At 46.4% G+C, this 13,923-nt stretch overlaps 1 protein-coding gene across 2 annotated transcripts in view; it reads right to left on the bottom strand.

Moving 5' to 3' along the window:
* The window catches only part of bap1 (BRCA1 associated deubiquitinase 1), a 53,024-nt gene that overhangs the window by 24,600 nt on the left and 14,501 nt on the right, over positions 1-13,923 (bottom strand). For both annotated transcript variants that reach the window (XM_078414381.1, XM_078414382.1), the window contains exons 5-9: positions 11,001-11,120; positions 6,222-6,283; positions 2,961-3,103; positions 678-756; positions 204-327 (exon numbers count right to left, since the gene is read on the bottom strand). In XM_078414381.1, coding sequence (XP_078270507.1) covers positions 204-327; positions 678-756; positions 2,961-3,103; positions 6,222-6,283; positions 11,001-11,120 — 528 coding nt within the window. The remainder of the gene's footprint in view (positions 1-203; positions 328-677; positions 757-2,960; positions 3,104-6,221; positions 6,284-11,000; positions 11,121-13,923) is intronic.

Genomic DNA, 13,923 nt, shown 5'->3' with positions numbered 1-13,923 from the left:
AAGATGTGAACTCTAACCCAGCCAGACGGTGATGCAGCTTTCTCAAAGGAATTTGTATTCCAAAGCTCCCTCGTTTCAAAAGTAATATTTTTTTTAAATCGAACCTAGCTCAGATTGCTTGTTACTTATTGCAACTGTAGACCTTTCTTAACTCAAGCAATTGGAATAAACAGTCAGGATTTATAACCTTATTCAGTCAATACCTGTTGCAGGGCTTCTAGCACTGTCTGTCGGTTCATTTTCAGAAGGCTCAATTTGGTCTCATACTTCATCCTCCGATCTGGCACCACAGCCATGAGGTTGAAACGGATATCATGGTATGGCTCTCTGGAACAAACAAAAAAAGTAGTTCAGCAATGCAAAATAACGCAGTGGCTCCACTTATCATTTGATCAGAGAGTTCTGTGATTCCCACCCATCAAACAACACCAATGCAGTTAACCTTGGAACAGCAAACAGTAAAGTTTATGATACTTTATGAAGAGATAAGAAAAGTGCATGAAAGTGAAGTTTTTGAAACTCCACACCAAATGTCTGAAGCTGAGTTGACCATACTTAAATGTGCTTTCTTGTTGTGATTCATCCCATGAATAAGGTGCCAACAGGAAAGCAGTAAAATCAATCTAATCAACCATAATTTTAAAGCTTCTTAAATAAAATAATCCATAGTTTATTACCCAGCTGTAGCCAGTCCTATTCGCTCCATTATAACTCTTCGTGCTTTGTCCGTCCACTCTTCATCCTCACCCCAAGGCCCTAGAAACAGAAGAGAGTTTGGTTCTTCTGGACATCAGCAGATGAATCAAAAATTATATAAAGCCACACAATACAGGCCAAAGCACTACTACTACTATAAACGTTTCAGTTGCTTAAAGAAAATGAGGGGGAAAAGGGTCTGTAGTAACGCATGCGGTAAATCGGAGACTGTAGATTTGATAATCTGCAGAACCATGGGAAAGAATGGGTTAACTTCGATGATGTAATAAGACTTGCTAACAGCAGAGCAAGGATGAAGTAAGCCTTTCCTGATTGAGGAAGGGTAGTTACAAGTTCAGGCGAAACAAGAGGATTCCGACAAATATTGAGACAGAGAATGGCGATAAGCTTTAAATTTTGACATGGAAAATAATACCAAAGAAACAACTTACTACAAAAATGTTACTAGAACATGCTAATTGAGGGATTCCCACACTTAAATATGTATGTTTTTATGGGGAAAAAAGAATTATTCATTAAAGAATTTAAGAAAGAAAACAAAGATATTAGGAGGGTTAACAGGGGCCATGAAATATTCTTGACAACTACGATTAAGGTGAATCTTAAATTGCTTAAGTTTGACCCCATCCACAGCACTGACTTCAACTCTGGATACCACAATCAGAATGTGAATCACAGTGGTCTTGTGGTATAATGAAGATTCATCAGAGCCATATTGGGATAAATTTTGAGAGATGATAAGATTCCCTAAATTTAGAAAGTTGAGGGATATACTAAGTGAGGATTTAAAAATGATAAAAGGGTTAAATAATATTGATGTAGAGAAACTATTTCTTCTGGTGGGAGAAAAACAGAACTGGACAACGAGTGATGCACTTTTTCTCCCATGGGGGTCATGGTAGAAATGTGAGACTACAGATGCCTGAACAATTGAAAATTTCAAAGCTAAATTTGAGAGCATTATGAGACATTGATCACAGGGAGGTAAAGAGAACAGAGGTGCAAATTAGCCACAATCTAACTAAATGATCAATCCTTAATCTTTTGGACTGTATGGTCATATTCATGTCATATTCTGTTCTTCGTCAAAGTTTTCATCTTTTCTTCTGAAAGTAATGTCTATCCAACCCTGATCTCTCATCTAAATGCATTTCTCCAGATAAACCTGGACAGCTAGCAGAATGAACTATTCCAGCTTTGGGTCAGAGCACATAAACCAGCCCTATTTTGGAATCATCTTTGATCAAACCCTCTCCTTCAACAAACACATCAAACACATCACCAAGACAGCCTTCTTCCACCTCAAAAACATCGCCCGTCTCCGTCCATCCCTCTCCTCCACAGCTGCAGAAACCCTCATCCACGCCTTCATCACCTCCCACCCTATGGAACTCGCTACCCCAAACCGTCAGAGACTCCTCCTCACTCACCACATTCAAAACATCACTGAAGTCTCACCTGTTCAGCACTGTCTTCAACCACTGACTGTCACCTCACCTTCTGTCTCCTTTTTCTGTTCGTTTACTTATTTATCTATTTATTTTCTTCTCTATGTTCTAGTAATCCCTGTAAAGCGTCTTTGAGTGTTTGAAAAGCGCTATATAAATGTAATGCATTATTATTATTATTATTCTATTATTTCCTAATATCAATAATTGTACTTCCAGGACAGATTACAGGTAATAATCAGGAGTGGGAACCTCATACTCATCCATATCTGCAGCCAAATAGCTCCAAGATGCTATAAAACAGTTGGACTGCTGCTCTGATGAAAGTCCAATCACCATGCAAAGGCTAAGGATCACCCATGAACCTATCTGGTATGCAAGTTCAAGACCTATACTGATTTTCATGCTAACTAATCCAGTAAGGGAAAGTTACATAAGAAATGTTCAGTAGCAATTGTATGATGCCCATTGCCTTCATTGTAGACACGAGTTCATCTAAACCCAAGTACGTGTTAAAAGCACAACGAAGACAACTATGAAATAGTTGAACTACAAAATAAAATATAAAAAATGTCTGAAAGCTGAAGCACTAAAAGTTGGAAGGGAAAAAATTTTAAATCCACAAAAGTGAAGCAAGCGGTCAAAAATCCAGTCCTCTTTTTATATGTGAATATCCTGAGACAAAAGTAATCTGCATCTAACTTAAAATTATGTGGATTTTGTATCAGAATGTCCAATGCAAACTATAAATTATGATTCAAATTGATATGCAAGACTGTACAGAGCAGTACATACCGTGATCTATGGGGTAGGCTTTCAAACCATCCAGCTCAAAGAGGCGACCTTTAATTGGAACATAACTAACAAAATGAAAGGCTTCCATGGTACGCACTGCGCTGATCCCATTCTGTTTCTCTGGAAGGTGCCGTGGCTCTGGCCTGGAGGAAACAGAGGTAACATGTGCAGTCAGAACACTTCATGAGTACTTAATGTTCTTATTTAGAGCAAACACTAAAGTATTCAAATCAAGTCAAGCCAATGAGAATTATGAGCTTTCTTGACAATCCACACTTGCATAAATTAAAGGAGAGATGGGTCGTTAGGCCTGAATCTACTTTCAAAGCTTCTGCCCGAAGATGAATGTATACTTTAGAACACTGCGTTGTCAGGCAATTAACTACATAAGGGAGACAATAATGAAAAGGACAGTGAGAGAGGGGACGATCTGCTTTCTTTTCACTCCTATGAATTTACAAGCAACCAAAGAACAGCAAAGGTTTTGGGATCACAGATAACAGATAGGGTAAATTTTTATATTTGATGAAAATATCTAATACATTAGAAATAATTATTTTAGAGAGACACACAATGGAAACAGCCCTTTGGCCTCCCAAATCTACGTTAAACACCCATTTACACTAATCCAACATTAATCCCAGTTTATTCCTCCCACCTTTTCACGAACTGTAAAATTCTACTATTCACCTACAATTTACTAGGGACATCTTACAGGGCCAATTCAACAGTTCAACAGTTCAACAGAGCTTTATTTGTCATTCGGTACCAAGGTACCGAACGAAACTACATAGCAGTCACACACAAAAAAGAACACAAGACACATGACCCCAACACAAACGTCCATCACAGTGACTCCAAACACCCCCTCACTGTGATGGAGGCAACAAAACTTCCACTCTCTTCCCCACGCCCACGGACAGACAGCTCGTCCCCGACCGACCCGCACAGTCCCCGCAAGGGGATGGAAGTCCCCGCGGCCGAGCTGCACCGGGCGCTGCGACGTCTCGCGGCCGAACCGGGCGATGGAAGGCCCCGCGACCGAGCCGTGCGCAGCTAAGTCCCGCGGCCGAGCCGCACCGGGCGATGTTAGGCCCCGCGGCCGAGCCGCACCGGGCGATGGAAGACCCCGCGGCCAAGCCGCACCGGTGATGTTAAGTTCAGCGGCCGAGCCGCACCAGCGATGAAAAGTCCCTCGGCCGAGCCGCGCCGGGCGATGTTAGGCCCCGCGGCCCGGGCACTGTTAAGTCCAGCCGCACCAGCGATGTTAGGCCCCGCGGCCGAGCCGCACCGGGCACTGTTAAGTCCAGCGGCCGAGCCGCACCAGCGATGTTAGGCCCCGCGGCCGAGCCGCACCGGGCGATGGAAGGCCCCGCAGCCAAGCCGCACCGGACACTGTTAAGTCCAGCGGCCAAGCCGCGGGATGTTAAGTCCAGCGGCCGAGCCGCACCGGGCAATGGAAGGCCCCGCGGCCGAGCCGCACCCCGCGCCGTGAGGAAGTACCTAAAAGAGAAAGGTTTCCCCCACCCCCCCCACCCACACCACCACCCCCGCACCACCACCCCCGCACCCACACCACCACACATACACAAACACAACCAAAAAAAAACCCCAAAAAACCATCCCAACACCGACACACAACAAAAAAAAAAAGGAAAAAAGACGAACAGAGTGCTAGCGAGCCGCAGCCGTTAGGTGCCGCCACTTCCAACTTAACCTACCAACCTACAAATGTTTTCCATGTGAGAGGAATCCAGAGCACCCACAAGAGAAAAATAATAAGTTGCAAGGAGAACAGGGACACTCCATAGACTGTACAGGAGATCACGACTGCACCTTGGTTAAATTTTCAAACCAGGAGTTTCCTATGAGGTCCTTTACTAAATGCCTTGGAAGTAGGTATGTGACAACCACAATCATTCCTCTCACCTGTAATCTCATTCAATCTGGGTTTTTTTGGAGTGACCCACTCTATACAAATCCAAGATTTTTATAGGCTCAGGGTAGTAGGATAATGGAAGGTTTATTTAAGATGAATGGGACAAACATTTGTGTGGAAATATAGTGCTTTTACAATCTTTTTTCACCAAGCAATGACAAGTCGCACTATTTAAATAAATAATCAATAGCTTTTCTACATGTTGACATGCTATTTGGTGAAATAAATAGCTTTAAAATTTGTTCGTGGTCTCAAAAGATTATTTTTTGTTTTCCTTAGAAAAATATTTTTAAAAACTTGCATGGCAACGTTATATTCAATTCACATGTCAAAGTGCATTGTTACATCTCCTTGGCCACATTACAGTGTGAACGATGTGGATCAACTCTACACACAAAGACATGTGATCGATTCATATGAACAAACGGCAGAGCTTGATATAAGACAGCATCAAAGATGACAGGCTTTACCACAGAAAGCTTAACCTGCCATTTGTTTTCATACTGCCAGCCCATTTTGTTTTCAGTAAAGGGTGTTAGCGCTAATCAAACGTAACAGTAGCCCAGTGGTGTTTGACAGAGCATTTAAGATGTCACGTACTAAAATCTATGAGATGCATATGCATCTTTTCATAGTTTTCTTTCCTTCTCAAAGTTCAGATCTTCCTTGGATAATACAGCCAAGCATACATTGATCTATTTTCTGGTAGATCAGCAAGGACTGGAGTCAAACTGAGACCTTCTGTGAAGAACTGCATTTATGAACAAAGTTATGATACACTTATGGAACTCTTTCCTTGAATTCTAACCATTCCTAACTCCTCAGTATTTTCAACAGACTTCTGAAATCCCCATCTGTTATCTCTCACTATCAGTTCCCATCATTGCAACTTTCCGATTTTTCCTTAATTGTGTGCAGGAAAAGTGACGTGTGTGCTTGGAAACTTAAGTGAATAATCCACAGGAAAGTTTCTCAAAGATTTATAAAACTTTGGACACTTGACTATGGAATGGCTGGTTATTTTCCATCATCACAGCCCTTACTGCCTCACAAATGTGTTAAGTCCTGCATCAATGCATATCATTCATGAGCCATATAGTAGACAGAACAATTTAAACAACAAGAACAATTCAAAGTTTATAGGCAGCTACACCTATCTATTCACTTTACAGGTTCAGGCTCCTTTAAATATTAAATTCGATCTAAATATCAAACTATTCTCAAGATTATTCACGAGTAATTCCCCAGGAGAGCAATCAGAATTTCTAAGCAGTGTTGGGCAACATTCCACTGAAAGGTTAAAAATCAAATTGCACTCTTACCTGGCATGACTGTTGTGTGCCTTCGCTAGTTCTGGGGCATTACCGATTGCATAGCCTTTACTCTGTGGAGTCAAGTTAAATAAGATGTCATTTTTGGGTTAATGGTGCAGCAGTATAGAAAGGTTTATGGATTAGTTCAATGTGGTCTTACCCCACTTTATTCAGGCAGTCATATTATGCAGGTCTTAAAACAAATATGTCAACTGATCAAACTATTTTCTCCCCATGCATCTTTTTTCTGAAAGCAATGACACCTTCTGGGTGAAAATACTACACCCGTATTTTTCTGTACAAATTGACTAGCCATTGAGAACAGCAGGACACCTGCTTGATTTTCCATCTCCAATGGTGCTAACAATTGCAAAACTTCCAGGGTTATCATGGTTGAGATCCACAAATCTAGATAGATCAGTGTTTCAACTTGGTTTTTGTATACCCCAACACCACAAAAAACATCCAGTCTATTGTGATATTGTATATAATGAAAAAAATCTTGCTTTTATTTAAAGTAAATCCATTCTACAAATTAGTGTAAGAAAATAACTGCAGATGCTGGTACAAATCGATTTATTCACAAAATGCTGGAGTAACAGCAGGTCAGGCAGCATCACGGGAGAGAAGGAATGGGTGACGTTTCTGGTCGAGACCCTTCTTCAGACTGATGTCAGGGGGGCGGGACAAAGGAAGGATATAGGTGGAGACTGGAAGATAGAGGGAGATCTGGGAAGGGGGGAAGGGAGAGACAGAGGGACTATCTAAAGTTGGAGAAGTCAACGTTCATACCACTGGGCTGCAAACTGCCCAGGCGAAATATGAGGTGCTGTTCCTCCAATTTCCGGTGGGCCTCACTATGGCACTGGAGGAGGCCCATGACAGAAAGGTCAGACTGGGAATGGGAGGGGGAGTTGAAGTGCTCGGCCACCGGGAGATCAGTTTTGTTAATGCGGACCGAGCGCAGGTGTTCAGCAAAGCGATCGCCGAGCCTGCGCTTGGTTTCGCCGATGTAAATGAGTTGACATCTAGAGCAGCGGATGCAATAGATGAGGTTGGAGGAGGTGCAGGTGAACCTTTGTCTCACCTGGAAAGACTGTTTGGGTCCTTGGATGGAGTTGAGGGGGGAGGTAAAGGGAAAGTGTTGCATCTCGTGCGGTTGCAGGGGAAAGTGCCCGGGGTTGGGGTGGTTTGGGTAGGAAGGGACGAGTGGACCAGGGAGTTACAGAGGGAACGGTCTCTGCGGAACGCAGAGAGGGGAGGGGATGGGAAGATATGGCCAGTGGTGGGGTCCCATTGTAGGTGACGGAAATGTTGGTGGATGATATGTTGGATCCGCTAGCTGGTGGGATGGAAGGTGAGAACGAGGGGGATTCTGTCCTTGTTGCGAGTGGGGGGAGGGGGAGCAAGAGTGGAGCTGCGGGACGTAGAAGAGACCCTAGTGAGAGCCTCATCTATAATGGAGGAGGGGAAGCCCTGTTTCCTGAAGAACGAGGACATCTCGGAAGCCCTTGTGTGAAACACCTCATCCCGGGCGCAGATGCGGCGTAGACGGAGGAATTGGGAGTAGGGGATAGACTTTTTGCAGGAGACCGGGTGGGAACAAGTGTAGTCCAGATAGCTGTTCGAGTCAGTGGGTTTATAGTAAATGTCCGTCACTAGTCTGTCTCCTGTGATGGAGATGGTGAGGTCCAGAAACGGGAGGGAGATGTCGGAGATAGTCCAGGTATATTTAAGGGCAGGATGGAAATTGGAGGTGAAGTGTATGAAGTCAGTGAGTTCTGCATGGGTGCAAGAGGTAGCACCAATGCAGTCATCGATGTAGCGGAGGTAGAATTCGGGGATGGGGCCAGTGTACGTCTGGAACAGGGATTGTTCGACGTACCCGACAAAGAGGCAGGCGTAGCTAGGGCCCATGCGAGTGCCCATAGCTACGCCTCCGGTTTGGAGGAAGTGGGAGGAGTCAAAGGAGAAGTTGTTGAGGGTAAGAACCAGCTCTGCTAGGCAGAGGAGAGTGTTGGTCGATGGGGATTGGCTGGTTCTACGGTCGAGGAAGAAACGGAGGGCTTCGAGACCATCCTTGTGGGGAATGGAAGTGTAGAGTGACTGGACATCCATGGTGAAGATGAGGGAGTGGGGGCCTGGGAACCGGAAGTTATCGAGGAGATGGAGAGCGTGTGAGGTGTCTTGGACGTAGGTGGGGAGGGATTTAACCAGGGGTGATAGGATGGAGTCGAGGTAGGTAGAGATAAGTTCGGTGGGGCATGAGCAGTCAGAGACAATGGGTCTGCCGGGACAGTTCTGTTTGTGGATTTTGGGTAGGAGGTAGAATCGGGCCGTGCGGGGCTGGGGAACTATGAGATTGGAGGCACTGGGGGGTAGATCGTCGGAGGTGATGAGGTCCGTGATGGTGCTGCTGATAAAGGTCTGGTGTTGGTCGGTGGGGTCATGGTCCAGGGATAGGTAGGAAGAGGTGTCTGATAGTTGTCGTCTGGCCTCGGTCCGGTAGAGGTCAGCACGCCAGACTACCACAGCCCCTCCCTTGTCAGCGGGTTTAATGATTAAGTCCGGGTTGTTGCGGAGTGAGTGGAGGGCTGCACGTTCAGGAGGGGAGAGGTTGGAGTTAGTCAGGGGAGTGGAGAATTTGAGGTGGCTAATGTCACGCCGGCAATTTGAGATAAAAAGTTCTAGTGAGGGTAGTTGGCCATCCGGGGGGGTCCAAGAGGAGGGGGTCCATTGGAGACGGGAGAAGGGGTCATCAGTGGGGGGTCGGGACTCCTTACCATGGTAAAAGGCTCGGAGGCGGAGGCGGCGGAAGAAGAGCTCCACGTCATGGCGGACGTGGAACTCGTTGATGTGGGGGCGGAGGGGAACAAAGGTAAGGCCTCTGCTGAGGACAGACCGTTCGGTGTCTGAAAGGGGGAGGTCAGGGGGGATGGTGAACACCCGGCAATGGTGGGGGTTGGGGTCGGATGGAGGCAGGGGGGCAGGTGGAGGGGGAGGGGATGTATGGTGGGGGGGTGGTGGGTTAGCAGGGTAGAGGGGGGCATGAGGAGTACTTGGGGTCGCCTGGCTAGAGGGGGAAGGGGGAGATCCAGTGGAACCCCTGCTGCAGTTACCTGTAGTAAGGGGTGGGCAGTAGGACCCAGCAGTGCTGACGGGCTCTGCCTGGTGGGGGCTGTGGGCCCAGCGCGGTGTCTGTGAGCCGGGTGGAGCTGCAGCCTGTTGTTGGTCCCGGGGGCCGGGGACAGCGACGGCTGTGACCTGCTGCTGGGCGGTGGAGCGGTGTGGATCGAAACGGTCGCTGGGGGAGGCCCGCGGGGACCTGGAGCCCGGGTAAGTGGCGGTCGGCCCGGTCAGCGGATGGCCGGGGAGGGCGTGGGTGGCGGTGAAGGGGTTGGGAAGGACGTGGGCGGCGGTGAAGAGGTCGGGAAGGACGTGGTCGGCAGCGGCGGTGGAGAGGCCTCGGTCGTCGGCGGCAGCGGCCCCCGGGAGGCGGTGGAGGTCGGCGGTGGCAGCCTCAGGTAAGCCTCGGCAATCGGCGGCCTCGGGGTGGCGGTGGGGGTCGGCGTCGGCGGCAGCAGCCCCGGAGAGGCGGTGGAGGTCGGCGGCAGCGGCGGTGGAAGCCTCAAGGGGGCCTCGGACGTCGGCGGCCCCGGAGAGGCGGTGGAGGTCGGCGGCAGCGGAAGCCTCATGTGGGCTTCGGACGTCGGCGGCAACGACCCCGGGGAGGCGGTGGAGGTCGGCGGTGGTCGCAGCGGATCCGGGGAGGCGATGGAGGTCGGCGGTCTCAGGTAGGCCTCGGCAGTCAGCGGCCCCGGGGAGGTGGTGGGGGTCGGCAGCGGTGGCAGCGGCGGCAGCGGTGGCAGCGGCGGCAGCGGCCCCGGGGAGGCGGTGGAGGTCGGCGGCGGCAGCCTCAGGTAGACCTCGGCAGTCGGCGGCCCCGGGGAGGCGGTAGAGGTCGGCGGCGGCGGCCTCAGGTAGGCCTCGGCAGTCCCGGGGAGGCGGTGAGGAGCGGTACTGCACCTAGGGGCAGCAATGGCGTCGCGGGCCTCTGCCTCGTGGTGTGCGGGCCGGTGGTGCGGAGCAGCGGTGGAGTTGTGGGCCTGCGGGTGGTCGAGTCGCTGCCGAGGAGTGTCGGTGGAGGCAGCAGTCTGGAGGCGGGATAGTTTGCGAGCCTTCGTGGAGTCCAGGTAGGTGAAGAATCGAGTGTTGAGGGCGTGGATCCGGCGAAGAATAAAGTATAGTTGGGGCCCGTTGCAGGTGTGGGTTAGTGAGGCTCGGAGTTGTGGGAGAGTCAGAGAGAGGGCCTGCTGGTGCCGGCGCTTCCCAGCCAAGGTACAACGCACACTACAAATTAGTGTGCATGGTTCCTGCAGAAACTGTGTCCAAGAATACTGACTTAAGAATATATGGCAGTTGGAGATGAACTAGAGCATGCCTCTTGGAACCTCCCTGAGGGGCAGCCATTCATTAAATTATAATCCAACAAACTTGTTTTCGAACGTGTACCCACAACCTGCAATTAGTTATGCAAATACATAGCGAGGGGAATATTTCACTTCTGCCCATCCTTCAGAGTTTAAAAAAAGTTGAGGCAGATGATGCAGCCTAGGCAGGTAGAGTGCAAATGAAAATATAAAATACTCAACATATGTAATATTGCATCTTATGTTACAGAATCCATTTGCAAAAAAAACGTGGAAAGCTGATTCAAGGTTTGCTCAATGGTATATTTTGACAATGTTTCTTAAAATACACAACTTAAGATTTTTGAGTGAAACATACCTCTGGGCTAAATCCTTTGGTGAAGTCTTTCATCCGGCTGAGGGTGGGTCCCAATTCTACATTGTCGCAGTTCAGGAGGACGCTAAGCAACGCGTGCGTTGCGCATGAGTTTGGGATCAGCTTTTGAGACAAGATCAAAATGCAATTAAATTATTGGACGCTCGGCAAAATAAACGTTGCTCAGTCAGTGAGAATAAGTTTCCAAAGATGTTTCCTTTTTGATGAACCTCAGAATTTTTTAAGGAAACATTACACAGATAAAATAAATTCAATACCACATCCTTGAATTTCTAAAATGGATTGGCTCATAATTCATGGCAACATCGAAATTTAGATACACAGATAGGGCTGATTGGAGACCAAAATGCAAAAATCAGAGCAAAAAGACAAGAGAATAATTTATCACAAGAACATGAAAATAGGAGTCGGCCAGGGAGTAAAACAATATGAAGACAATATGAAGACAAGCCTCTCATGCCTGTTCCAAATACCCACCACTCTCTTAAGAAGGAATTCCCTCTCATCGCTCCTTCACGGCCAATCTTTATTTTGAGACTGTGACCAGGGAAAAAGTAAAGGCCCTTACGAATTTTGTATGTTTCAATTACATTACGTTTTTCCTGATCTCTAGAGAATGGGCTCAGTCTTTTAATTGGGGTCATATGACAAACATGACACGCCTGTCGCCAGGCTAATACACTTTTACTATACTCGAAACTTTGACACTTTCTCTTCCCACAGATGCTTCTTAACTGGTTAAGTGTTTCCAGCAATTTTGATTTTTGTTTAAGATTTACAGCCTCAGTAGCTTCTAAAAAAAATTCTCTACCATCCTCCATTGCAAGTACATCTTTCCTTACATGGGGAGAGCAGATCTGTACGAAATATTCCAGATAGCTTCACCAAGCCTTAAGTAATTGGAGAGAAATACAACACACTAAATTAGGAGCGGGAGTAGGCTGTAAGGCCCCTTAAGTCTGTTCCATCATTTAATGTACACGTGGCGGATCAATACTGGCTTCTTTTCTCTTCTGTGCCAGTTCCCCGTCATGCTAAATTCAACATTCTTTTGAATATGTATCTATCTCTACCTTAAACATATTTAATGATCTCACTTCCACTACCTTTGGATGCAGTAAAATTCCAGAGATGCACCTCAGTTTTAAATGACTGGCCTCTTATTTTGAATTTATGTCCCCTTATTCATAACTTTTCCTATAGAGAAAACATCTAAAAACCTATCCATTCAAGTCTCCTGAGGATCTAAAATGTTTTGAAAAATATCACCCATCATTCTTCTAGGTTCCATGGAACACAGACCCACACCTTTTAGCCTCTCATGAGAGGATAACCCTCTCATCCCAAAAATTAGTCTGCTAATTCTTCTTTGAACTGCCTCCAATATTCCTCTATCTTATTTTTAGGGAAAGACATTCTATGCACAGTATTCCAGGTGTGGCCTCACCAATAACAATACCTCCTTATTCTTAAGCTTCAATTCCTTTGTAATAAAATGCAGATTGCCAACTACTTGTTGGACCTGCCTGATAACTTTTTAAACTGGATCACCAAGATCCTTCTGAACCAATCATTTCCTGTTCATTTTCATTAAAGTAATAATATGCCTTTCGATTCCTCTTACTGAAGTGCATGGAAAATCCATCCATCACCCCAAGTGTGTGAAGGACATATATCGGAGGTCCTTCCTTCCCGCTGTTGAGACTGCACAACCGGCGCTATTCCCAGCAGACCAGTCAACAGACCAGTTAACAGTAACAGTTTAAAAAAACACAGTAAATGATGACAATTATTCTTATCTTTATTTTTATTTATAATGAATGTCTCTTGCTATCCACTTTGTTGCTGTAACACTGCAAATTTCCCCGGTGTGGGACAAATAAAGGAATATATTATTATATTATTATTATTATTATTATTATTATTAAACATAGGTTTCCAGGTTTATAACTAATCACTCAATCTATCTGTTTGGATGAGCTTGAGGCTGAGTTAGTCATGGGCAAGTATGATGTTGTAGGGATCACTGAGACATGGCTACAAGAGGACCAGGGCTGGGAACTGAATATTCAGGGGTACACAACGTATAGAAAAGACAGACAGGTGGGCAGAGTTGCTCTGCTGGTAAGGAATGATATTCATTCCCTTGCAAGGGGTGACATAGAATCAGGAGATGTTGAATCAGTATGGATAGAAATGAGGAATTGTAAGGGTAAAAAGACCCTAATGGGAGTTATCTTTCGGCCCCCAAACAGTAGCCTCGACATAGGGTGCAAGTTGAATCAGGAGATAAAATTGGCGTGTCACAAATGTAATGCTACGGTGGTTATGGGAGATTTCAACATGCAGGTAGACTGGGAAAATCAGGTTGGAAATGGACCCCAGGAAAGAGAGTTTGTAGAGTGCCTTCGAGATGGATTCTTAGAACAGCTTGTACTGGAGCCTACCAGGGAGAAGGCAATTCTGGATTTAGTGTTGTGTAATGATCCTGATCTGATAAGGGGACTAGAGGTAAAAGAGCCATTAGGAGGCAGTGATCACAACATGATAAGTTTTACTCTGCAAATGGAAAGGCAGAAGGGAAAATCGGAAGTGTCAGTATTACAGTATAGCAAAGGGGATTACAGAGGCATGAGGCAGGAGCTGGCCAAAATTGACTGGAAGGAGGCCCTAGCAGGGAAGACGGTAGAACAGCAATGGCAGGTATTCCTGGGAATAATGCAGAGGTTGCAGGATCAATTTATCCCAAAGAGGCGGAAAGACTCTAAGGGGAGTAAGAGACACCTGTGGCTGACAAGGGAAGTCAAGGACAGCATAAAAATTAAGGAGAGGAAGTATAACATAGCAAAGAAGAATGGGAAGACAGAGGATTGAGACTCTTTTAAAGGACAACAAAAGTTAACTA

Source organism: Rhinoraja longicauda, chromosome 17, assembly GCF_053455715.1.
Source record: "Rhinoraja longicauda isolate Sanriku21f chromosome 17, sRhiLon1.1, whole genome shotgun sequence".
NCBI lineage: Eukaryota > Metazoa > Chordata > Chondrichthyes > Rajiformes > Arhynchobatidae > Rhinoraja > Rhinoraja longicauda.
The sequence above is the reverse complement of the archived record's forward strand: the minus strand, read 5'-3'. Positions and strand labels throughout refer to the sequence as shown.